Source organism: Hyperolius riggenbachi, chromosome 1 (assembly GCF_040937935.1).
Source record: "Hyperolius riggenbachi isolate aHypRig1 chromosome 1, aHypRig1.pri, whole genome shotgun sequence".
Lineage (NCBI taxonomy): Eukaryota > Metazoa > Chordata > Amphibia > Anura > Hyperoliidae > Hyperolius > Hyperolius riggenbachi.
In genome coordinates, this window is record NC_090646.1 from 63,824,582 (window position 1) to 63,851,876 (window position 27,295).

The 27,295-nt window shown below is 45.6% G+C and overlaps 1 protein-coding gene across 4 annotated transcripts in view; it reads left to right on the plus strand.

Annotated features, from left to right (window-relative positions):
* The window catches only part of LZTS3 (leucine zipper tumor suppressor family member 3), a 149,247-nt gene extending 122,367 nt beyond the window's left edge, over positions 1-26,880 (plus strand). For all 4 annotated transcript variants that reach the window (XM_068274759.1, XM_068274767.1, XM_068274752.1 and 1 more), the window contains exons 2-4: positions 868-1,209; positions 9,761-10,591; positions 22,316-26,880. In XM_068274759.1, the coding sequence (XP_068130860.1) occupies positions 907-1,209; positions 9,761-10,591; positions 22,316-23,020 (1,839 nt within the window). In that variant the 5' untranslated portion in view covers positions 868-906 and the 3' untranslated portion in view covers positions 23,021-26,880. The remainder of the gene's footprint in view (positions 1-867; positions 1,210-9,760; positions 10,592-22,315) is intronic.
* Positions 26,881-27,295: the final 415 nt, after the last annotated feature.

Below are 27,295 nucleotides of genomic sequence, written 5' to 3' on the forward strand. Positions count from 1 at the left end.
ATTCAGCGTGACTTGCTGGTGTCATATGGGCTGCTGCCAGGCATGGCTTACAATCGGGGGATGTCTTCTATTTCAAGCATGCTAGGAATTCCTGCTAGGGCTTATTCTCAGGGGATGTCTTACTTTAGGGGAAACACAGTAGTTACATGTTCTCACTGATTAGATGTTTTCACACTTTATCAATAAAATACTTTTTAAGCCATCCACAATCAACAAAATTCTCAAAACAACTTTCCTATGACTTTTTTGTCTACCTTTTTATTTATTTTATTATTTTTTTTTCAATCATTAAAGTGACACTAAACTTATGATATAATGAATTGTATGTGTAGTACAGCTAAGAAATAGAACATTAGTAGCAAAAATTCTCCATTGTTTCCAGTGCAGGAAGATTTATAAAAAAACTTCAGTTGTTATCTATGCAAAAGAGCTTCTCTGAGCTCTGACCCAATTTTGGTCAAAGACTGTCCTGTTTTCTGAAGCACTTATAAATCAAAGAAACAGTGAGAGACTTCAGATAAGGTTTTTCTGCAGGGAAGTGCAAAGGGCCATTAGCTCTGCTTTGTTTCATAGCTTAAAATAAAGTGGTGTGTGTAAACTGTAAATATGACAGAATGATGCAATGTTATAAAAAAAAGTTATATAGCTGAAAATAAAAATCGGAGACACTTTTCTTTGTTACTAATGTTCTACACATACAATTCATTATATCATACGTTTTGATCCGCTTGATTGTCACTTTAAATGTTGAAAATTAATTTTGTTGATAAGATGAAGTATTATCTCTTGGGAGAAAACTCAAGAGAGAAGTTAATTGAATTGGGGCCTATGTGTAATGTTTTTTTTCCGCTTGTCTTTGTTTTGCAGTGCCGTTAACTCCCATCAGGCATCTCCCTCCGTGCTGCCATGGCAAAACTAGACTCAAGACCTGTCCTGAGTGACGCCGCCTACCAGAGCCAAGAGTCCTTCCACTCTTACACCAGCAGGTCTTCTGACTCTCCTTCCCAGTGCACTATGGGTAGTGTGGGCAGCGGAGTGGCCAACGACCAAGAGTTTGCCATGAAGAGCGTAGGAACCAGAACAAACAGCCTCAAGCAGAATGAGAGCTCCAGGAACGGCTACTCTAACCGATACTCAGGGGAGGAGAAGTCCTACAAGACGGAGAAGAACTCAATGTACATCAATGGGGAACAACGCAAGAGCGAGAAGGTAACCGAGAGGGTTATAGACAAGTTAACAAGCCTAAGTAATGTTTTACTCAATGCAGGTTATAAAATAATTGCGGCATTAGTATCAGACGTGCATAGCTTACAGGAGGAAAACAGAGGCCCCAAAAGGATAAAAGGAAGCTAAATGAGCTTAAAAAAACAAATTCTTGGTAAATAGAGGAGGTAGTGGTGGACTTACCTCCTCTAAGTAGACACACAACGACTGTAGTAGACACACAACGACTGTTCACAGAGGTGCCTGGCTCTTCTACTGACCACATATGCTATTGCTCCGCTGTTATTGCCTGATGAAGCGGGATCAAACTTGCGAAACGCGTTGCATATTTGGAGTTCATAAATAAAATATATTGACTGTCTTTACTACAGTCGTTGTGTGTCTACTTGGAGGAGGTAAGTCCACCACTAACTCCTCTATTTACCAAGAATTTGTTTTATTAAGCTCATAAGCTCATTTAGCTTCCTTTTATCCTTTTGGCGCCTCTGTTCTCCTGCATAATATTGAGTCCACCCTGGGTGGAGGGTTGAACCCCCTTTTTTCTCATCTACAGAGAGCGACTTCTTATTCCTGAGTGGGGTCAGGAAAATCTCCCCACCTGCCTTTACAGTGGTTGCCTAATGGTAACCCTGGTTTGTGAGTATTAATATTTACTCTATCTAGTAACCATTTACCAGTACATATTACACTATTGGGGCTTGTCACAGGAGCCCTCAGTGGCTGACCGCACTTAGCCTTCTAAACGGTGCCAGCGCACAGATCGTGCGAACTCTGGTCGCAGTCAATGCGCAGGAACCGTTAAGAATTAGCCGCAGACAACTCAGAAGGGAGCCTGTGAGACACGGGTGATTACCACTTCACCCACTGGTTCAGAGTAAACTGCCACCACCGCGGTTATCATGGGACCGTGGGGCCCACTAACTGACTGACTAATCCTGCGAATAAAACGGTTAAACACACGATATTCTGTCTAGCCAACAACAAACAAACAGTAGCGTATCTTCAGAGACCCGGGATCATTTCTGTGTGTGCTGATAAGCAGGGTAGCGGAAAGTGAATGACTTGGAGAAAGTCGTTTAGTCACGCAATATAAATAATTAATATATACAGACAATTATTAAAATCAACACCTATTGAAACAGTAATAGCCAGTATGAAAAATAAAAGAAGGGAGAAAAATACTTAGTTCCTGGAAAGATGTCCTTATTGTGGGAAGAATCATAAAGTCCTTGGTTTCAAAGTCCAGAGTTCAGAGTTCAGACCAGGTGGATACTAGCATATCCTCAAGCTGGCATCTGATGAGTGCAAGATGGTTCAGTGTGGAGGACCTCTTCCCAGGCAGCTCATTCACTTTTTATGGAGCTGAGCTCAGAGGCGGGCTCCCAGAGTCGGCCCTCCAGGCCGGACTATGGTAATCACATGTGGGCAGGGGCTTTAGCAACCTCATAATCCTGACATGTTCCCTAGGCAGACCTGCGCGGCCGGCCCACAAATAATAAGTACATATTCTCGATCCCCAGAACCTACCGATTAATATGATATCAAACTTGGGCATGTTTGCATGCCTGGTTAAAAAACGGTGGAATTCCCAGAGTTCTGTTTAGGACAGTGGCCCAAATTTAATATCAAAACACTCACAAGATCCGGACCAGCAGAATGATATAACTTTCACATTTCTCACCTGAACGGTATTGCTTAAACATGCTCAAAATACTAAACTCCATGCTTTCTAATATGGCTCCGGCCGGTCTGAGCAGAGCAGATTTTTTGAATAGCCCCCTGCTGGGAGCTCATCCTGTCTTCCCCAAATGGCAGAGTGAGTTCTCTGCTGGCTAATTAACATCTAGGTGTCACCTGGTTCCCAGAGCCAAAAGGGAAATTGTGCCTTCCACAGGGAATATGTCCCAGCTAATTAACACCTTCCCCCCAGGCTGTCACTGTAGCTTAGGAACAGCTGGGGAATCTGTCTTAGCTGAGGGATACTTCTTATCAAATCTTGGTTCTATTGATCTGAAGCGCAATCGATGCAGGAATCGAGTGCGATCGTTCTTTACTTCACGGGCGGTGCCAGGACGCGCCTGCGTCCCCGCAACCGTCCGTGACAGCCCTCCCCCTTGTCCGCGGCTCAGCCACTCATCCGCAAGATGTGTGGCGGCGCCGCTAACCTGGCTGACGGGCCTCGAGTTGCCGGTACGGCGGGAAAACCTATTGGAGCCTGTGGCTCGGTTCCCCTGGACCGGTCGCGGTCTGCTACCCTCAGGGTTGACCCAACATGGACCGTTCTGGACAGGGCGTTTGCGCCACTGCAGTCGGACGTGGTGCCTGCCGGGACTGCTGACAACGGGCAGTGGGTTGGTTAGGTCAACAGCCAGCCCACGCAGGGTTCCCCTGCTGAGTGGCTGTGGACCTAAGGGAACCCCGCGGGAATCCCTGGACCTTCCCAGCTCCTGACAGACGGCACATGCCCTGCAGTAGTTTGCTACATCCCTGTTCATCCGGGGCCAATAAAACTGGTTCCGAATACCGGCGAGTGTCTTGCGGACACCCGAGTGCCCTGTCAGAGGATTACCATGTGCGGATTTCAGCACATGTCCCCTGAACGCACTCGGGACCACAAGCCACTTGGTATTCGCGTGGGATCTACCTGTAGGGGGCTGTACAGACTCACTGTACAGTCTCCCACCTTCCCAGTACACCTTGAAAGCGGCCCCGTCTGCGAGGGGCTCAGCGGCTTGCTGCCTGAGCACCTCCAGGCTTGGGTCACTTTGTAGTGCAGCTGAGAATACGGCGCTGTCAGTTTCAGCCAACTGGCTCATGTCACACGAGGCCAGCGGCTGAAAGGTCTCATCCCTGCGGTCAGAGGAGGGGGAGGAGGCCGGAACCCCCTCCACCTGTTCTGAGCCCAGGTTCTGAGCAGTGCAGCTGCGCGGTACTGCTAGCACCGGTACACTGTCAGAATGGCACAGACGGACAGTACTCAAATCATCATTGCATGCAGTAATGATATTGACAGGTATAGACATTTTTTCATTACAGATAGGTTGTACAGTAAACTCAGGTACAGTTACAGCATCATCACAACAGACAGTCTGTACATCAAACTCAGGTGCCTTTGAAGCAGGCACTATTGAACCTGGTACCCTTGAACTGGGCACATTCAACCCACCTCCCCCTGGTGCTCCCCCAAGTGTATAAAGTACCTGGTGGTGGGTGGAGAGTCCGTCTCCTTCCGTGAGCGACAAGGCGGTCGTGGCAGGTTCATAGTAGGACACAAGCTTGCCCAAATCAGTCCCAAGCAACACAGGGACTGGGAGATCCTTCATAACCCCAACAACCCTTTCGTGGACCCCTCCCACTCCCCAATCCAGCTTCACTCTTGCGTGGGCTATGTGGAAAAGGGTGCCCTCTACTCCAGTAAGGGCAAGGGATCGGCTGGAGCTGATGCTCTCCTTTGGCACAAGATGTGAGTGAACTAACGTGATGTCAGCTCCGGTGTCTCGAAATCCGGTGACAACTTTGCCGTTCACTCTAACAAGTTGCTGCTGGTCGGTTCGGTCGCGGATTTCCTTTCCGCGGGCAAACATGACAAAATCGGATGATCCAGGCTGTGGTTCGCTGGCGGGCTGCCTCTGCTGTGGGTGAGGTGCAGGTGATGCAGATGATCCAGGTGCTGGTGGTGTCTGTCTCCGCTCCGGACAGTCGAATTTCATGTGTCCGGGCTGGCGGCAGTAGTGACAGGTGACCTCTCCAGGCACTGCAGGCCTGGGTGCAGCAGCTGCGCTGGGTGGCCTCTGTGGCGGACGGCTCACAGGGGCAGGAGGGTCTGCCGAGGTATTGGGCTGACCTCCTCTCCAGCTGGATGGGACAGTTCTGCGGGTATCAGCCACCCGGGTAGTTGCAAAAGTCTCAGCAAGGTCTGCAGCGACAGTGGCTGAAGCCGGCCTGCGTTCTAACACAAACTGTCGTACATCAGCAGGGCAAATGTTCAGAAATTGTTCCAGGACTATCAAGTCCTCCAGGACATCATAAGACCCTTTGGTGAGGCCTAGAGTCCACTGCCGGAGTGTGGTGAGCAAGCTGCTGGCCACATCTCGGTACGAATCAGAAGGCTTTTTCTGCCAGGCCCTAAACTTTTTCCGATAGGCTTCTGGCGTCAGCTGGTACTTAGTAATGATAGCGTCTTTTATAGCAGCATAATCATTATCCTTTTCCGCAGGCAATTCTGCGAAAGCATCAAGCGCTTTGTAGCGCAGCAACGGTGTCAGATGTCTGGCCCACTGGTCTTGGGACAGACGATACTGACGGCATGCTTTTTCAAAAGACCGCAAAAACAAGTCAATGTCAGTGTCTTTTTCAATATTAGCAAATTTAAATTTTGCACTTACGGGTGCTGCAGCTCCTTCAGCAGGGAGGCTGGGCGGTGAACTCCGGCTGGCCTGTTGCACCTTTGCCATGTTGAGCTCATGCTGTCGTCTCTCCCGCGCCTCTGCGGCATCCCTCTCCGCGTGGCGATCAGCAGCAGCAGCAGCAGCTTTGCGTTCTGCAGATTGGCGCTCCCGTTCCTCTCGTGCTTCCATGTACTGCATGTACTTTTCCAGGTCAGTCTCCATCAGCTTTTGTAATGCCTGCTGCATTACCGGGTCAGCACCCATGGACAGTCCAGTACTGGCCAGTTCCGGGCGAGTAATGTCAGAAACTCTGGGATTGGGGTCCATACTGACAGTCTCTGGCGTAACTGTTGCAACAGGGCCCGCAGGATGCTCAACCTCTGTACGCCTAAGATCTTCAGCCTCTGGTTCCCCTTGATTGTCAGATGGGCTGGTATCCACCTCAGCGGACACTCCCGGCTCCCGCAGTTGCTGGGCATCCCATCTGGACAAGTCTGCTATCAGGTCCCGTTTTGTCTTGCGGAGGATGCCAATGCCCCTCTCTTCGCAAAGATTTTCCAGGTCTGCTAGGCACATGTTCTGGTAGTTCCCGGACATTTCCATGCCAAATAAAATAAAACTTTGGGGAAGGGGTACTGGCTACACAGTCTCTCTGTATATATAAAAAATATATTGCCTTCCAGCTACACCAACGAATTAGTTCGTTTCTCGATAGCGCTAGCGCTATCGCAGATACTTTCAGCACAACACAGATCCCAACCGCTGCCTAACACTGTCACAGGAGCCCTCAGTGGCTGACCGCACTTAGCCTTCTAAACGGTGCCAGCGCACAGATCGTGCGAACTCTGGTCGCAGTCAATGCGCAGGAACCGTTAAGAATTAGCCGCAGACAACTCAGAAGGGAGCCTGTGAGACACGGGTGATTACCACTTCACCCACTGGTTCAGAGTAAACTGCCACCACCGCGGTTATCATGGGACCGTGGGGCCCACTAACTGACTGACTAATCCTGCGAATAAAACGGTTAAACACACGATATTCTGTCTAGCCAACAACAAACAAACAGTAGCGTATCTTCAGAGACCCGGGATCATTTCTGTGTGTGCTGATAAGCAGGGTAGCGGAAAGTGAATGACTTGGAGAAAGTCGTTTATTCACGCAATATAAATAATTAATATATACAGACAATTATTAAAATCAACACCTATTGAAACAGTAATAGCCAGTATGAAAAATAAAAGAAGGGAGAAAAATACTTAGTTCCTGGAAAGATGTCCTTATTGTGGGAAGAATCATAAAGTCCTTGGTTTCAAAGTCCAGAGTTCAGAGTTCAGACCAGGTGGATACCAGCATATCCTCAAGCTGGCATCTGATGAGTGCAAGATGGTTCAGTGTGGAGGACCTCTTCCCAGGCAGCTCATTCACTTTTTATGGAGCTGAGCTCAGAGGCGGGCTCCCAGAGTCGGCCCTCCAGGCCGGACTATGGTAATCACATGTGGGCAGGGGCTTTAGCAACCTCATAATCCTGACATGTTCCCTAGGCAGACCTGCGCGGCCGGCCCACAAATAATAAGTACATATTCTCGATCCCCAGAACCTACCGATTAATATGATAACAAACTTGGGCATGTTTGCATGCCTGGTTAAAAAACGGTGGAATTCCCAGAGTTCTGTTTAGGACAGTGGCCCAAATTTAATATCAAAACACTCACAAGATCCGGACCAGCAGAATGATATAACTTTCACATTTCTCACCTGAACGGTATTGCTTAAACATGCTCAAAATACTAAACTCCATGCTTTCTAATATGGCTCCGGCCGGTCTGAGCAGAGCAGATTTTTTGAATAGCCCCCTGCTGGGAGCTCATCCTGTCTTCCCCAAATGGCAGAGTGAGTTCTCTGCTGGCTAATTAACATCTAGGTGTCACCTGGTTCCCAGAGCCAAAAGGGAAATTGTGCCTTCCACAGGGAATATGTCCCAGCTAATTAACACCTTCCCCCCAGGCTGTCACTGTAGCTTAGGAACAGCTGGGGAATCTGTCTTAGCTGAGGGATACTTCTTATCAAATCTTGGTTCTATTGATCTGAAGCGCAATCGATGCAGGAATCGAGTGCGATCGTTCTTTACTTCACGGGCGGTGCCAGGACGCGCCTGCGTCCCCGCAACCGTCCGTGACAGGGCTCTTGGTGTTCCTTGTTTTTATAGCTTCCAGGAGAAAAGGATCCGCAAGCTTCAATAGAGTTCTAAAAGCCGGTATTCTTTATTGAAAGCAAATCAACACAAATTACATGGTTATCCACAGGTTCAAACTGATGTGTATCAAGCTTAAGAGGTGCCCTTAGCCTGAAGTTTGCTGATTCTTTTCTCCTTTGTGGATTCAATTTAATTCAATTCACTTTATTGTCATTGTGTAACACAACGAAATTACTTTTCATGATCTGGCTTAGATGACCAGATCCTGCACCAGCATCCTGCTGCTGAAACCAGGGTAATTAATGTAAACGTGGGTATGATGAACATTTGATACATTATGTTGCGTTACTTCTTTAACAGGGCAATGACCTTATCAGAACTTTAGACAAATCATATGTACAATACATAAACAATTTAAGGCATAAAGTGTACATATTTGTGTGTAATTTTACAAATGCCCTTTATTTTAAAGAGGCACTGTAGTGACATATAGTAGAGTACAGAATTTAAGATAACCACTTTTACAGTAATGCTCCTGGTTTCAGCATCAGAAACACTTCCTATATCTTTATATTGCTATATATTGGCATGTAACCCCACCCTCCCATTGATGTCACAGCCTAGGCTGTATATATAAATATATATATATATATATATATATATAAACTAGTTGATGACCCGGCGTTGCCCGGATATGTATTTCAGGGTTCAGCAGAAACTACGCCAGTGCGAATTTACGCATCGTAGTTCGCATCTACGCATCGTAGTTCATAGGCGAAGTTTCAAACCTACGCTTACGAATTTACGCGTAGCGAAGTACCGCTACGCGTAGCTTACGCCCACTATGCGTAGTTAACATGTGTATTGCGTAGTGAACTACGAATGCGTTACTCGCGTCTAATTTTCCGCATGCGATTATATGCATACAAATTTACGCATTGGAAAGGGGAATGTACGCATAGAAGGGTTCCCAGTATATGCATTTCTAAAGAAATTAATGTGTACAATTTTCTGCATACGGGCATAAGTATCCGCATACACTACGCTTCGCTCTACGCGTAATTGCGTATTTTAATGCGTATTCTACGAAATGCATACGAAGCGAATATTTGTTTTCGAAGCCGTAGTTTGGCGAAGCGTAACTGCGTAAAACTACGCGTATTTCCAGCGTAGCGAAGTTGGCTGACTACGACCATCCCTGATGTATTTGGCTGTGTTGGCTCTGCCCACTTTTTCTAGCCCTAACACACAATTCCTCAATGACCTAGTTTGTGAGATTTGCGGTCTGAATTTGAACCCCAGTCACCCAATGACCAACTGTACCAGGCATGAAGCTTGTGCCATTAACAGTGCAAGAATGGCAGCAATGAAATATTACCATTGAAAATCAATAGGTGAATTTTGATTGGCTTTTGTAGGCTCCACCCACTTTTCTGAATATTAATCCCAGTCACCCAGTGACCAACTGTGCAAAGTTTTGGAACCCTGCCATTAACAGTGTGAGAATGGCTCCTGTTTACATGTTCCCAGTGAAATTTGTATTTGTCTCCGCCCACTTTTTGGTTATGGGGATAAAAAGTATCCTATACTTTATTCCAGGTAATGTACTATGTGTGTGCCAAATTTCATTCACATCCTTTTGGCTATTGTGTGATTCAGTAACAAACATCCAAACTTTCGCATTTATATTATTAGTAAGACAAGATAAGATATACAGCATATACAGTATATTTATAATTAAAATTCTGTATTTGTCTCTCCCATTCTTTTTCATATTTTTCATTTCTCGTACCCAGAGTACCTTTGTAGTACCTGTATATAAGTCCTGTGTGTGTATGTAGCGAGTGAATGTGTGTATTATGGTTCCCTTTTGACTCAAATAGTGATAAAAAAAATAACTAGCATGTGTTAGTTCTTCCATGGTCTAATTGTGGTTGTGCTTCTCTTTTCACAGAACAATGAGCCTTTGGTTCGACCGTCTGCCTTTAAACCGGTGGTCCCGAAAAATTTCCATTCCATGCAGAATCTCTGTCCACCATTGAACAACAGCGTGACTGAAAACCGTAAGAGCTCTGGCCATGGGAACAGCAACAGTTCGGCCGCTATGAAGAACAGCTTAGAGAAGACCAGTCACAACAGGTCTTCCAATCAGGTGGGAGGTCTGTCAGACTCCGGTCGCAATTCATTGACCAGCTTACCCACCTACGGGACGGGTTACAGCCAGCACGTTGGCCCAATGAGCGCGTCAACAAGCCATATAAACCGCATTGGAACCACCTATGTAGAAAAGAATATAGTAGGGTATAATGGAATATCTACCTCAGACAGTGGACGATCTTCCAGTAAGAGCACCTCTTCTTTCAGCCGACTCAATCATCTTAACGAGGCCCTGCCTTTCCATTCGCCCTCCAGTGATGACATCATACAAGACTTGGAGGACCGGCTGTGGGAGAAGGAGCAGGAGGTGATGCAGATGAAAAGGAATTTGGACAAAAGTGAGGCGGCCATCTTCCAGGTCTTCGAAGAGAAGCAGAAGATCTGGGAGCGTGAAATGGAGGACTTGAGACAGAACTATGCCAACAAGCTTCAGCAAGTGTCTAAGAAAGCACAGCGGGCCCAGCAGGCCTTGCAGTTGCAGATCTTCAAGCTCCAGCAGGAGAAGAAAAAACTTCAAGATGATGTTGCACAGTTGCTGCAAGAGAGGGAGGAACTGGAGAAAAAGTGTATGGCCTTCAAGAAGGAGCAGTCTGAGTTTCTCCCGAAGATTGAAGAAACCAAGTGGGAGGTACAGTTTAATAGCAGAAGTTGAAACCAAACCTAAATTACATGATTATGAAAGCTGCCATTGCTGATCCCATTCTAAAAAAAATCGTATTGGCTTGGTTGTCATTACGACATAGCAGAGTATCACAACGTCTTAATGACCATGTACAAAGCTCGTACTTATTACAATAAATACATTTAAAATACCTGGCTGGTTGGCTCCTCTAGCTCCTAGCTGCCAGCAAAGTGGGAGTTTACCTGACACTACCCACTTCCTCCCTGTACTGAGATTACCTCTGTGTGATCAGTGGTGTAGCTACAGCCTACAGCATGTAACAAACTCTTTCCAAAGCCAGCCCAGTGAGTTTATAATGTGTAGATTTTATCACATTCTGTCCGCTTTTTTTGTTTGTTTGTTTGTCTGTTTGTTTAACTAAAGAGGAACTGCCGCGAAAATCTTAAAATTTAAAACACATACCAATAAGAAGTACCCATGGTAAAATGAGCCATAAATTACTTTTCTCCTATGTTGCTGTCAATTACTATTGACACAGATTATCCGTCCATACAAAACATGCTGTGAACAGTATAAACGTGCATACGCATCAATACTCTCTTGCACTGTATACTAGACCCTTGCTTGACACATTTTGGCAAGTTACAGGGAAAAAAAAGTCATAAAAATTAATTGTATCACTTTTTGCACAGAAATCCTGGGGAAACTGAATGCCAGGGAGGTTACAGTAGGTAGTAGAAATCTGACATTACCGACAGGTTTTGGGCTAGTCCATCTCTTCATAGGGGATTCTCAGCATGGCCTTTATTCATAATAAAGACATTCCCTGAAAATGATTAATACAAAGATGCTGGACAGCCTCCGTACTCAATGCACACTATTTTGGCAGTTGGACTGAGCAACTGCCATTCACAAAGTGCTTTTAAAAATAAAGAAAACCCTGAGAACCCCCCTATGAGAAGATGGGCTAGTCCAAAATCTGTCGGTATTGTCAGATTTCTACTACTTACTGTAAGTGACAGCAACATAGGAGAAAAGTAATTTATGGCTCATCTTACTCTGGAAGAAATGTACTTCTTATTTGTATGTGTTTTAAATTTTAAGATTTTCGCGACAGTCCCTCTTTAACTATTTTATTAAGAATGTGGAGGGGCTAAATGCTTTTTTACACAATAAGCAAGGGGAATTGTAACTGCACTTGTGGCCACAAAGAAATCATCTTTCTCAGCACAGGGTGGACTGGGTCAGCTCTGTGTACACAGGCAAAGATTGTCTTTTCCTAGCTCCTACCTGATTATCTCAAGTGGGTGATGATGGGATAAGCGGATAATTTTGGACAGCTGTATGTCCAGTGAAATAAACCGGAATGGAGCTACAGGACCCAACCAACCAGGTGGTTCAAATATATTTATTGTAGTAATTGCAGATGTGCAACGCACAAAAAGTTCTGCATTAACACAAATTCCAAATCCAATGGCATTCTATATTTGGTCTTGTAATTCCGGATCCCATCATTTACACTAAAGTTAACGCCACAGTCTCTAACGGTTAATTGCAAAGCCCTGCAACTTAGTGACATAGCCTCCATTAAAATGTCCACTGAGAAAGGGAGGGAGCAGAACCGCAGTATCAGCCATACAGACCCCCCCTCCTGATGATCTATTAGAGAAAAGGAATAGATTTCTCATGGGAAAGGGGGTATCAGCTACTGATTGGGATGATCAATCCTGGGTTATAGTTCCTCTTTCACCTCTATCCGTTATGCAAGAAGTTCCTGCAGGAGAATATGCTTGTTTTTTCACAGGGCAGCTGTTTAGATGCTGTAGAGGAAATTGGTGGAAAAGGAAGTTTCATACCTTGTTTTAGAGAGTTTTTGTTTTGCTTCTCCTTCTTTTCTCTTCTGATAAATACCCACTCTTGCATGCCTGTTGCTATAGCAACTGTGAAAAATATTGGTAAGAGCTCTGCCTGTGACACATAACTTTCCTGACGCCACTTTACATAACTGATGCTTAAACATCATGACAGCATATGAGTAGAGAAGGCCTTAAAGACGAACGGTCGCGAAAATCACATACAAATAAACACGTACAAAATAAAAAGTATATTTCTCCCAGAGTAAAATGATTCATAAATGACTTTTCTCCTATGTTGCTGTCACTTACAGTAGGTAGTAGAAATCAGACAGCAGGCAGGCTGGCCAGCATCTTTGTATAAATCCTTTTCAGTACAAATACTGTATACTGACATTACCAACAGATTTTGTACTGTAGGGGGGGTCGGGGGAAAATGAGCTGAACTTACCCGGGGCTTCTAATGGTCCCCCGCAGGCAACCTGTGCCCGCGCAGCTGCTCACCGATGCTCCGGCCCCGCCTCCGGTTCACTTCTGGAATTTCTGACTTTAAAGTCAGAAAACCACTGCGCTTGCGTTGCCGTGTCCTCGATCCCGCTGATGTCATCAAGAGCGCACAGCGCAGGCCCAGTATGGTCTGTGTCTGCGCAGTACACTCCTGGTGACATCAGCGGGAGCGAGGACACGGCAACGCAGGCGCAGTGGTTTTTTTACTTTAAAGTCAGAAATTCCAGAAGTGAACCGGAGGCAGGGCTGGAGCATCGGGGTGTGGCCGCGCCAACACAGGATGTCTGCGGGGGACCATTAGAAGCCCCGGGTAAGTTCAGCTCATTTTCCCCCGACCCCCCTACAGTATCCCTTTAACCTCCTCGGCGTTCTATTGAGATCGCCAGGGAGGCTGCGGGAGGGTTTTTTTTTAATTAAAAAAAAACTATTTCATGCAGCCAACTGAAAGTTGGCTGCATGAAAGCCCACTAGAGGGCGCTCCGGAGGCGTTCTTCCGATCGCCTCCGGCGCCCATAATAAACAAGGAAGGCCGCAATGAGCGGCCTTCCTTGTTTTGCTTAGATCGTCGCCATGGCGACGAGCGGAGTGACGTCATGGACGTCAGCCGACGTCCTGACGTCAGCCGCCTCCGATCCAGCCCTTAGCGCTGGCCGGAACTTTTTGTTCCGGCTGCGCAGGGCTCAGGCGGCTAGGGGGGCCCTCTTTCGCCGCTGCTCGCGGCGAATCGCCGCAGAGCGGCGGCGATCAGGCAGCACACGCGGCTGGCAAAGTGCCGGCTGCGTGTGCTGCACTTTATTTGATAAAAATCGGCCCAGCAGGGCCTGAGCGGCAGCCTCCGGCGGTGATGGACGAGCTGAGCTCGTCCATACCGCTCAGGAGGTTAAGAGATGATTGATATTCACCATGTAATTTGTTCATGTTGTTTGACCCACAATTAGTCTGCATGTCATCATCTTTACAACTGGCAGACATGAAAAAAAGACAGCACCAACTGCCGTTATCAATAACCACACCCCCCAACAATGGGAGAAGCTAAAAGGTTGTTTATTTTTAATGGATACACTGTACATATGCACAGAGGGAGATACTGGTTGCTTAGCAGTTGTAAACACACAATGGGCTTGATTCCCTAAACCTTGATAACTCAAATATCACACCTTATCAAAGATATCACACCTTATCAAAGTTAACACACCTTATCAGAGTAGCACAGCGAGCGCAACAAACTTATTCCTGCTAAATGGCAATGGCACTCATCCTGCCCTGAGCCCTTGCGAGTTCGTAGCACTCTCTGTGATACTCTGATAAGGCGTGTTACCTTTCATAAGGTTTGATATTTGAGTTATCACAGTTTAGTGAATCATGCCCAATGCAATAAGGCTCACAGACAGGAAACTGTCGGGACCTAGGTCCTGACATCACACAGCGGGAGGGGTTTCAGCACAGTATCAGCCATTCAGACCACCCTGATAATCTATTTGAGAAAGGGTAAATATTTTGCTATATTATGCCGGTGAGGTTTGACATTCATTTATATGTCAGTAATGGTTGCGTATGGCTGGTCCATAAGGGGCGTGTTGTACAGTACACACGGGGGAGTTGCTGAAGAATAGCACCGGACATCATTGCCTGGATGGACGTCACAGTGTTTGCAGTGTTGGAAACTTGGGCTCGAAGATTTATAATATGCATACATTTATATCCCAGTTGTAAGGAGTGCACTCCTACCAGGGACATTTGTTGTGCAGCCCCAACAGATCTGCAGTTGGTTTTATGGGGGGGGGGGGGGGGTGTTAATATGAGGTTCTCTGTAGTTTTGGTACTATAATTGTATGATTAATAAATTGTGATCTATTAGCTTTGAGCTCCTTTAGTCATTATGGGCCATCTGCAATTTACTTTTTCACCTGAGTTTTCTCCTAGGAGATAATTTTTTATCTTCAAATTAAAATAACTTTCCAGCACTTTTTAACTAAAAAAAGTACCAAAAAGTAAATGAAAAAGTACTATCGGAATTATTTTGAGCATTTCCTTTCTTTCTGATGGCTTAAAATGCATTTTATTGAGGCTAGATTCACAGTGGGACGTTGCGTTTTGATGCCACGTTAAAGTCGCACCGCAAGCTTACAACGCAACGCGCCTAAAAAGTGGCAACGCAGCGTTACCGTCGCATACAGCAGATACAGTAAAAAATACAGGCAATGAAAAGTATGCTTCCAAGTCATTACTGAGCATGTGCAAACAGTCCAACGCAGCTAATAACGTGTATAACGCACAGCATGCAGCACTTTTACTTACCGTGCAGCGTTAGACACCAACGCAACGTGTGCACTGTGAACAGGGCATTGATTTTTCATTGCAGTGAGTTATTCTGCGTTAAATGCTGTTTTAACGCGCGACTTTAACGTCCCACTGTGAACTTAGCCTGACAAACTTAAAAATATCACTCAGGAGAAAAAATGAATTGCATATGGGCCTATGTGTGGTTTTCCAATTGCTTTATAAGGTGAAACCAGCGCTATATGTATTGTTTACAGGTTGATATTTGGTTATTCTTGGCTTGTCTTGTATTAAGAAAAAAGAAAAAACAACCTCTTTCAAGACTTATTAACCCTTATCCCCCATGTAGGCTGGTGTTTCACAATTAATTTGGAGCCCCTGAGCTTGGGAAAATCCCCCCTGTGACCAAGGGCCTCGGGGCCCATGAGGAGTGAGGGTAATGCTATGGGGGAACATATTTCGAACCTGAGGGCCACATTAAAAAAACGGGTTAATAGATAAAACGGGTTATTTATGATCCCCCCGGTATGCACTGCAAAGGTTTAACCACTTAAGGACCAGGGGATATTTCGTAGATCAGTGCTGTGTGGGCTCTCCGGCCCACAGCACAGATCAGCTAGCAGCCAGGGCGATCAGACTGCCCTTCTTTTTTCCCCACTAGGGGGATGTCCTGCTGGGGGGGTCTGTTCGCCGCCGGCTGTTTTGGTTTAGTGGGGGGGGCTCCTCAAAGCCCCCCTCAGCAGCGATATTCCCCCCTCCCTCTCCTTCCCTCCCTCTCCTCCTTACTGTGGGCGGCACAGAACGGCGATCCGTCCTGCGCCGCCTCTAATAGGCTTCAGCATATCAGACTGCGGCGATCCCCAGCTTCTGATTGGCCGGGGATCTCCTTAACGGCGCTGCTGCGACAGCAGCGCCGTATGATGTAAACACGGGATTTCTTCCCCGCGTGTTTACATTTCGCCTACGAGACGCGATGGGAGGCTCACAGGCTGTTCACGGAGACACCCTCCGTGAACTGACATGGAACGTTTCCATGGAAAACCACAAACGACCTGCCGCCGCCTATCGGCGTCAGGCGGTCGTTATGTGGTTAAAAAGCAAAAGCATCTTAATTATACAGATCCTGGGTGAATTGGCAGTTAAGTGATCGTTTCTTCCTTCCAGGACCCACATCCTCTAGCTACACCTTTGTGATTGTGCTGTTCAATACATCTGGCCTGTAGATGTCACTGTTCTTTTTTGTAACTGGCATAAGATTATTTATACTATAGGGGTTGGTGGTTCCTGTCCTGCCCTGGCTAGGAACATGGTGGAAAGACACTGTTTAAGAGGAGAGTCAGGGCCGGCCTTAGGTTTCACAGCACCCTGAGCGAAACCTGATTTTGATGCCCCCCCCCCCCCCTTCATCCTACACACACACACGCTTTGCACCACGCGTTATAGCCGCGGTCTGTCCCCCCAAAAAAAACGCCCTCAGACTCAGTATGGGCAGGTAGGTAGCCAGGTATAGGTGCCCTCAGTTTAGGATCTCATGTGTACGTGTCCAAAATATAGGTAGCCAAGCATAGGTGCCTCCAGTATAGGTAGCCAGGTGTTGGTGCCCTCAGTATAGGTAGCCAAGCATAGTTGCCGCCAGTATAGGAAGTTAGTTGTAGGTCCCCCCCATAGGTAGCCAGGCATAGGTGCTTCCAGTATAGGTAACCAGGTGTTAGTGCCCTCATTATAGGTGGCCAGCTATACATGCCCCCAGTATAGGAAGTCAGGTGTAGGTCCCCTCTGTATAGGTAACCAGGCATAGGTGCCCTCAGTATAGGTAGCCAGTATAGGTAGCCAGCTATAGGTGCCCCCAGTATAGGAAGTCAGGTGTAGGTCCCCACTGTATAGGTAACCAGGCATAGGTGCCCTCAGTATAGGTAGCCAGCTATAGGTGCCCCCAGTATAGGAAGTCAGGAGTAGGTCCCCTCTGTATAGGTAACCAGGCATAGGTGCCCTCAGAATAGGTAACCAAGCATAGTATAGTTGCCACAGTAGAGGTAGCTAGTATAGTTGCCCCAGTATAGGTAGTATATTTGCCCCAGTATAGGTAGCTAGTATAGTTGCCCCAGTATAGGTAGCTAATATAGTTGCCCCCAGTACAGGTCGTAAAGTTGTCCCAGCAAAGGTTGCTAGTATAGTTAGCCCAGTATAGGTAGCTTATACAGTTGCCCCTAGTATAGGTAGTATAGTTTCCCCCAGAAAAGGTAGTATTTTGCCAGTTTAGGTAGCTAGTATAGTTGCCCCCAGTCCCCCCCTTCTGCGTTCCCCCTCCAGATAGTGTCAGCGGCAGCAGGCGGGGAATTACTCACCAGACTTCTCCCCGCCTCCGCTCCATCTGTAGTTAGAGTAGGACTACAAGAAAATGACCAGCGATGTCCGCATCTGTGGACATTGACGGCCATTTTCTTGTAGTCCTGCTCTAATTACAGACGGAACGGTGGCGGGGAGAGACAGAGCGGGCGGCAAGCGGTGATCGGTGACACTGTACTGTGCGCCCTTGTGAGCTGGCGCCCTGAGCGACCGCTCCGGTCACTCAGGTCAAAGGCCGGCCATGAGGAGAGTTGGTGAATCTTGTACATAAATATTGCTTAGTTATCCTCCCTCCATAACTACTGAACTTCCTGTGCTAGCTTCTCCACCTGCCGGGCACCATGTTTTCCCACCACCGATTGGTTTTGTGCACTATCAGGCTGAGTGAAGCATTTTGTATCAGAGACGGTTCGTGAAACTAGGAGTGTTTGTGAAGCAGAGTCTGCTGGAGTTTTGGACGCAGGCCCAATAACAGATAAAGGAAAGTAGTTTGCTGTGAAGCTGATAACAAGAGGTCAGATCAGCGCCCTTCTGTTAATATGTGTTTAATGGTTGCCTAGATTTATATTTTTTTTGTTCCCAGAAGTGGTTTCTGCATTAATGTGGTTGCCATGAGTCCAGATCAGTACTGCTATTTACCTATTTACCGTAACTTGCGTGATTTGATTTATACTATGGAGGTCATTGTCTTTACCTAGAGGAAAGAAGACTCGGAGGCAGGGAACACACTTGCAGGGGTGTTTTCAACCACAATTCCCAGGTTTCGGTTGTAGTGCATTTGCATTTACGACCAAATGCACGTGTCATGAGAGAAAAAGAAAAGAAAACAAACGCTAACAATGTGCGTTTCCTGAGCAGTGCCGTGGATTTCAATGGCCGCTGCAGCCAGGGCTGGATTTACTGTAAAGCACTGTAGGCACGTGCCTACAGGCGCTTGATGACGGAAAGATGGTTCACTCTCTTTCTCTAGTCCCTATGCAGAGTCCCAAGTGGAGCATAAATTAGAGCTTACTCAGCTCTCAGCATTCCACTGACAAGATCTCCCTTCAGTCGGGGGTGCCTCTAGCTACTTAGGTAGCCGGAGGTGCACTCAGTATCAAGGGACACCTGTGGCTACCTACATCGGGCAGGTGAAGTAAGGGAGAAGTGACAGTGGGGCCAACAAGCACATTTGTGGTGTGGTTCGGCGGGGGCTTGTAGGTCAGCGGAGGATGAAGTGTAGGGTGCTCTGTACCTATAGGCTCTTGTGATGTAAATCCGGGCCTGGGTGCAGCAGGGTGTGTTTTGCCATTCCCCAACAAAAAGTGCAGGATTCCAGCAAGTGTGTTCCCTGTCTGAGGTCTGGGGCCCGCTAGAAATTGCAAAATGACGGTCACTGAGTATTTTTGGTAGTGATTTTTGCAGCATTGAAATCTTTTTTTATTTTTTATTTTAATGTTAGTGATTTTTAAAGCTATTGCAATTCGTGATTTTTTTCATTATTTATTGGTGGTTCTGAGTAGTAAAATCGCTGATGAAAAGCAATTTTTCGGCATTCTTATTTTTTGTATTGAAGCGCAAACGCTCCAATAATACTGCAGGACCCGCGATTGCAATTTGGGATTATCACAGTGGCTCCTGTGGAATCACCTCCATTAACTTTTATCATTCTAGCGATTTTTGAATCGCTAGCGATTCCAAATGCAGCTGAAACAGCCCCCTGTGGTCTCCAGCCCCGAGGGTGATCTTCACCAATGGAAAACCAGTGCTTTGAAATTACAAATAACTTCTATGTACAGCAAAGTCTCTGTTATCCGTAACTGAGGCAACTAACCCGCATGCCGGAGAGGATAATGGGAACTTTGTTTCGGGGGTGTTTGCAGGTAGTAAAATTCTCACTGAGCCTCCAATGAAGTCTTGCAGCCTTCCTGTAGCTCCTAGCGGCTCTCGGCATCTGTACAGGCTCCCAGCATGTCACATGACCCCATGCAGGTCAGGTGACTCGCCAGCTTCCGTACATGGAGGACACCGGAAAGCCGCTAAGAGCAACAGGAAGGCTGCAAGACGCCATTGGAGGCTCAATGAGTATTTGGGGGGGTGGAGCACAATGAGGGTAAACAAGCGCTTTACCCTCATTGTTCTTAGTCACCCCCCACATCTGTTGTGAGCGGGGTTCAAAAACAGACCATGATTGAAGCTGTTATTGTCTTTTAAAAAAGAAGCGACTACCACCAGTCCCAGTCTGGGACACCCCGAGTGGAGACGGGTTCATTATCTCCACCTGCTTCCTGTAGTCGGTTGCCCCCAGCAACCCACCTTTGTGAGTAGCCCATTAATCACTCTAATGTTTTCAGTGTTACTGACATACTACACCATTTGGGCTCTTGATTTTCATTTTGTCTCTTCTTTCCTGAGTGTCTCGACCCCCCCATCCACTGCGTATGGGGGGGGGGGGGGCGCGTGTTGTAATTTTTCAGACGGTTGCTCAGGCAACTGGCAAGCTTATATACCCGGCATCAGGCGATATCCCCCCGGTGCCGGCTACTAGGGACTTTGCTGTACATGATTGGACATGAAAATCTACCTCATGAAAGTAATCCGTGAGAAGACAGTAATTGCAGCTTGCATGCAAATTGAATGCAGATTATATGCAGCTAGATTCTCTTCCTGTCAATGTGGAGGAGCCCAATTACAAGCTGTGTAAAATGTGCACTAAATGTACATGCCTTTCTCCTTTAGTACATGGCCCATTAGTTTAAAGTAACCCTAAAGTGAAAGGAGTATGGGGGCTGCCATCTTTAATTGTTTCTAAAACATGCTGCTTGCCTGGCTGTTGTGCAGTTCCTATGCCTTTAAAGAGGAGCTGTCAGCCATACTATCTCAAAAAAAAACCTTACATATATAAGTAGATAAATACTTGCTCTACTTACATAACATGTGTATTGTACTGTCCACATTTTGAGTTTAGTGATTTTTCTACAGTAAAAAAGAGAAAATCCTTCTTAGCATTTCCCATTTTAGGTGTGGCTGTTTTGAAGCCAAACCTGATGTCATTTCCTGCCCTACTCTCCTCTGCCTGCTTCGCCCGCCCTTCACTATAGAAAGTGCATTGTCTCGGCATGAGAAATATTGGCCAATCAGAGAGGAACAGAGGTGTGGGAGGGAAAAACAGGAGGGAAAGAGGCTTCAGCCAATCAGGCTGCATTAGTTAAGTCTGAGGGGAAATAGAGAAGCAAAAAAGGACAACCCAGCATGCCCTGCAACTTCCTTTTTGTGTACCAAATAATAGTCAGGTAAACTGGGGAATGATCATTTATCAACAAAAAAAATAATAGTGATTTTAACTTTTGGATTGCCTGGTTAGCATCCTTATTACTTTTTTACCTGATAAAAATTAAGAATTGATTTTTAATTTTATGCCCGACAGTTACACTTTAATACCTCTGAGTAGCTGACCTGAAGCAAGTATAGAGGTGAGATGTTTTCACTAATGTCTTAGTACACTGACTACATGCTTGTTCCAGGGGTGGACATCATCAAATTTTATTTGTAAATAAAGATAGCAGCATCCATACTCTACTCAAAACAGTGTTACTTTAGAGGGACACTGTAGGGGGGGGGGGGGGGGGGTCGGGGGAAAATGAGTTGAAGTTACCTGGGGCTTCTAATGGTTCCCCGCAGACATCCTGTGCCCGCGCAGCCACTCACCGATGCTCCGGCCCCACCTCCGGTTCACTTCTGGAATTTCAGACCTTGTCTGAAAACCACTGCGCCTGCGTTGCCGTGTCCTCGCTTCCCCTGATGCCACCAGGAGCGCACGGCGCAGGCACAGACCATACTGGGCCTGCGCAGTACGCTCCTGGTGCCATCAGCGGGAGTTTGAAATTCCAGAAGTGAACCAGAGGCGGGGCCGGAGCATTGGGGAGTGGCTGCTCGGGCACAGGATGTCTGTGGGAGACCATTAGAAGCCCCGGGTAACTTCAACTCATTTTCCCCTGACCTCCCTACAGTGTCCCTTTAAGGGTTAAAAAAATCCATAAGTAAAAACTTCCACCTTACACTTCTTTCTCCACTAACCTGTACAGGAGGGTCGTAGAGGCATACATAAAATAGGTGCCCTGAAAAAAGGGGGCAAGGGATTGCCACTAGTAGCATACTGTCAAAATTAGCAATATTCTACTGCTGGATTCCGATAGTAAACTGTCGTTTATGTTTACTGATATTTTACCATGGCTAAACCTAACTCTGCTCTCACACAGAACCCTCCCTCCACCGATGCCTTTGCCTAAGACCACCCTGGTGGTGCCTAACTCTAAGACCCCCCCACCCCGATGACAACCTAACCCTCCCACACCCCCAGTGGCGCCTAACCCTGCCCCCTGCTAAACTTTAACCTGCCGCAAAGCTGCAATATGCAGAAAAGAAGGTAAATTTCTGGATCAAATTTCTGTTCCTTGCCACTAATCACGGCTTTTATATTAGGCCCCTATGACGGCGTGTTTTTTTCTTTTCCATAAGGGCTCCTGTGCCCTCTTTTCCTGATTGCTTTTAGAGTACTATATACTGTGTGTTGTAAGTTTGTCGAGAATGACTTAAGTCGGCAATACACAAAATAGGTTTGCTAGACATGTTATGTTTAGAACTTTACTTTCTCAAAATGCTCCCTTGCCGTACGTGGACAGACTACTCACCCCCTTTTTCCTATTTGTGGAAAAAATAAAACGCTGTAGAAGACTTTTCACTAATTTGTATTTTTTCATTGTAGGTCTGCCAGAAAGCTGGTGAGATTTCACTTCTAAAGCAACAGTTGAAAGATTCCCAGTCTGACGTTAATCAGAAGCTCAATGAGATAGTTGGCTTAAGAACTCAACTAAAAGAAGCCAAGGCTTTTCTGAGGGAAAAGGAGGAGCAGATTGCCTCCATTAAAGACTCGTATAGCTCAAAGAGCGTCAGCTTGGAGATCTGTGAAAGCGAGATGCAGCGGAAGCAAAGCGAGGCCCAGCAAATGAAGGAAAAGCTTAGTCAATGTGAGCAAGAGATCGAAGGCTTGAAGGAGACCTTAACAAGTCTAGGTCAAAACCCGTATACCATGGATTTCACGGAGAAACTGAGGGACACTCTGGTTTGTGAGAGCGATGAAGCCAAAATGAAACGGCAGAATGAGGATGTTGTTGTGGCCCTCAAAAAAGACATAGAAAAACTCCAGCTTGAGTTGGCTCTGGAGAAACAACAGAAGGAGCAGCAGATTGTGGACTTTGAGGAGGAACGACATACTTGGCAGGAGGAGAAAGAAAAGGTGATTAAATATCAGAAGCAGCTGCAGCTCAACTATGTGGAAATGTATCAGAAGAACCAACAACTGGAGCAGAGGGTCACTGAGGTAGCCATGAAGGTCACAACTCCACCAGCAGAAGATAAGAAACCTTGGACACCATCCAGGTTGGAGCGGATAGAATCCACTGAAATATGAGGACAACTGTCCCAGTGTACACAGCTAGTTTCTCACTGTGCATGTGCTACCTAATCCAGCTCATGGTCATCAGGAGAAGACCTTGCCGAGTTTTGAAGGGACCACTGACTCTAGATCCTGGTAGACCCTTTAGTACTGAGAAGGTGTCTCATCAGAAGAACAAGTGCTTGCTGTAATCTAATTGCAGATGAAACATATATGGTACACAGTTTGTTATGCCGCCAATGATGCTACTGTATATGTCTGTTTTCCCTTTCCTGTCCCTGCGCCTCCCTTTGCCTGCAAGGCCACCGTTCTTTTTGATGAACGGCTGTGTCCATTGTAGACTAAGCCGGGGTGCAGTTCTGTGACTGTTACTGGTCCTTAATCCTTTTTGAACTCATGGAAAGAAAGGTTATTAGAGTTATTTTAGCCATATTGGCTAGCAATGAAAAGTTCTGCTGTGTGGTGAAATCTAGCGATCTACCTATGTATGATACACGGTCCACAGCTCTAGTCACTGTTTACTGTGAATTATCCAAAAATCTTAGCGGGATAGTTGTAAATGTATTTTATATTAATAAGTTATAGGGTTTCAGCTACAGAACAGAACACTATTTTTGCCAATACACTGTTCTTTTTACATATGTCCTATGACCAAGAGGAGAGGTAAAAGTGATGTTTAGGTCACTGGTTTTCATTTTAAGTGAATGCTGCAAGATGAACGATAAGGTTGCAACTCTTCATCTAAGTTTCTCATTCTCTGACTGAGTAGAGAGCGAAGAGAGAGAGGAGAGATAGGTATATTTCCTAGACAGTTGGAGACATTTGATAGGGAAGTTCTGACAGTTGAAGCATCGGTAGAGATCCTCTTTGAAGAGGCTGGAAAAGTTAAAACACCAACCAAAATGTTTCGTAAGTTTTGGTTAGAGGTGGGAAACTCCGTCTGTGCCTGTGTTGGTAAGGATTCCCCCCACGTCTTACCTTACTGACCACCAGACCTGTAGTGTAATCCACTAGTAGACAACAACACCAGTATAACTCTTTCCCCAATGAAGAGATTAACAAGAATCCTGTTTAGACAAGAAGTAGATGTAATTCTATCAATTGAGGACATGGGCACACTTAAAGAAACCCAAAAGAAGGTTCTGTCATAAACCTGGGCATCCTAAACTGTGCATATGCAGAAAAAATGCACATTGTGAAGTTACAGGAAGCAAAAACCACATGTCAGAATAATCAGAAGTTCCACAGATTTTGACTATTCTCCTAAAAGTCAACCTAGCCCCACTCTGAAGCCACCCTAAAATCGGTCTCTTTCTCGATCAGAAGCAGATTGCAAATTATTGAACAACGGGAACTTTTCTGTCCATCTGACTGGAAAATTATATGGTGCGCACCAGGCCTTAAGGTGCCCATTAACTATACAATATTTTTATCAGATGTGGTCATTTAGTTAGATTTATCGAATGTAATTAGAAGATAATTATCGATTGTTCACATAAACCAGGCAATTAAGGTGCTTTTTCTCTATAGACATGATTGCAAAATCCAACATTCTCATCAACAAAATGTTTTATTCCAGTTGACCATAGAATTGTTTAACATCGATTTTCTCCACATACTGCATGGTTTTCTGTACGATTAGAGTGTAAAAATCTGATTGAACCATGGCATCTGAGTAAAATATTGTACTGTCAATGACCACCTGTAGGCTGAGTTCACAGTGGTGCATGGATAGCGCATGCGTTATGAGTGTGAACTGCAAAGGAGACTAGACGGACAATAATTCAAAGCCTGCATGCAGCGAATTTGAATAAAGCAATCAGTTCCAATGTGAACAGGCCCATAGAATTGTATGGTCAGTCAGCTGACATGTGGAATTATTCTGCAACGCAACTGAGCCCAATTGCACAGGGCCTAAGTCTTCAGTCAGGGCTGGTGCACACCGAGCAGCTTTTTCAGCGTTTCTGCAGCCGCTTGCGGCTGCGGATACGCTTGGTCAATGTATCTCAATGGGGTGGTTCACACCAGAGCGGGAGGCGTTTTGCAGAAACGAATCCTCCCGGGGTGAGGCATTTTTTGGATTGCGGATGCGTTTCTGCCTCAATGTTAAGTATAGGAAAAAAGCAAACCGCTCTGAAAAACGCCTGTTCAGAGCGGTTTTGCCGGCATTTTTGTTACAGAAGCTGTTCAGTAACAGCTTTACTGTAACAATATATGAAATCTACTACACCAAAACCGCTACACAAAACCGCAAAACACTAGCTCAAACACTACAGAAAAATAAGAAAAAGCGTTTAAAAATCTGCTAGCATTTTGCGGATCTGCTAGCGTGTTTTGGTGTGCACCAGGCCTCAGATAGCTTCACTAATCAGATTTCAGCAGCATAAACCTCTGAAATGACAGAGTTTTTTCTGACTCCTGCTTGTGCTTTTTTCTTCTTCATATGACCACTTTATACTGCCCAAGTTTGTGAAATATTTACTCAAAAGTAAGGCAACGGAGAAATCAAAAGACGTGAATCTGTGCTATGTATAGTAAGGGGCATTCTCTGAAGAGTATGCTCCATATGGTTGTTGAGGTCGTTCCACACAATCGGGAATTTCAAAGTGTAGAATTTTGTGAAGATTTTGGAACAATCTCTTTTGCGGAGATGAAAGCAGCTTTGGTAGAACTGGAGGATTCTGTGAAGAGTGGCAGGGTTTCTGTGTAGAGATGAAAGAGTTGGATGTGTAGGGTTGGCTATCCCATGTGTAGAGATAAACAAGTTGCCCGGTATGTAGAAGAGAAGGCGATATGAATGAGTTATGAGATATGTCGAAGAGAAGGAAGTCTGTTTGGAGTTGTGGAATATTGTGGTTTTAGCTGAGACAATCTGCTTAGAATTGTTACCTGGGGGTAAATGCCTTTTAGTAGATACGAGGGTCTTGCTTTTTGAATGATCACAGATGAGGCAATTCCATCATGATTGATCCCATCATCTTTGATCTAAGGTAGTAATTGCTATCAAGGACAACAGAATGCAAAAAAAAAATGGCGGTTTTCTGTTTTTTTAGTCAGAGAACAGAATTGATAGTTTTCATCACCATATTATGGCCACCATTATAAAAAAGAAATTCTAACAGAAAAGCGAGAGAATTACAGACTACCCGGATAGCTCATGATGACCCGAAAACTATTAGGAAAGTAGGGAACTAAATTAGATCCAAAATATAATTTTGCCTTCTTAAAAGCAAAATAATTCTATCTAAAAGGGCATGTTTAAAAAAAAAAAATAGGTCACTTCCTGTATCACAGCCTTATGAGAGCATTCAGTCTATGCCCACCCCTTTTCAGTTTGAGCAGTAAAATGATGTCATCCAAGCAGCAGCCCTGCCAACAGAACCTGTTGCTAACTCCCTTAGCTTAGCTGCTTCTGGTCATGTGGTTTATATTTTGTGACAGGATTTTTAAATGTAGGCATTTTGTTTTAGGCAAAGTCCCTTATTCAATGTTCTTCTTCTCCTTGAAAAAATCTCCTAGGAGAAAACTTCTCCATCTTTTGTTTAGAATAACTTTTCAGCACTCTGCAATTGAAAAGGTGCCAAAAAGTAGGTGAAAAGCGGCTATCAGAATGATTCTTGATATTTTCTTGTTTGCTGGTGGCTCAAAGGGCGTTTTATTGATAAAAAGTGAAAATTATCACCTTGGAGAAAACTAAGGAGAAAAAGTGAATTGAATAAAGGTCAAAGAGGTAAAATTTGAGCCCATTGGTTACTGAGCTATTAGATGTATATGTAGACCTTTGCTTGGTAATATTTGGTAATATTGGCTTTGCTAATATTGTCATAAAAATATTTTAAAATCAATTTAACTATCAATCTTAAAAAAAAAAATGAAACAGGTATTACAAAAGTTACTGAACTTATGCTTAAAGAGGATCTGTAACGTCAAAAGATCCCCTGGGGGGTACTCGCCTCGGGTGGGGGAAGCCTCCGGATCCTAATGAGGCTTCCCAGGCCGTCCTCCGTCCCTCAGGGGTCTCGCTGCAGCCCTCCGAGAATAATGACGTCAATATTTACCTTCCTGGCTCCTGCGCAGGCGCTCTGGCGGCTGGCGGCTCCGAAGTAGGCGGAAATACCCGATCGCCATCGGGTCTGCTCTACTGCGCAGGCGCAAGTTTCCGGCACCTGCGCAGTAGAGCGGACCCGACTGAGATCGGGTATTTCCGTGTAGTTCGGAGCCGAGAGCAGCCACAGCGCCCCCGCTGGAGCCTGCAAAGGTAAATATTGAACTGACAGTCGGGTCTGTCGC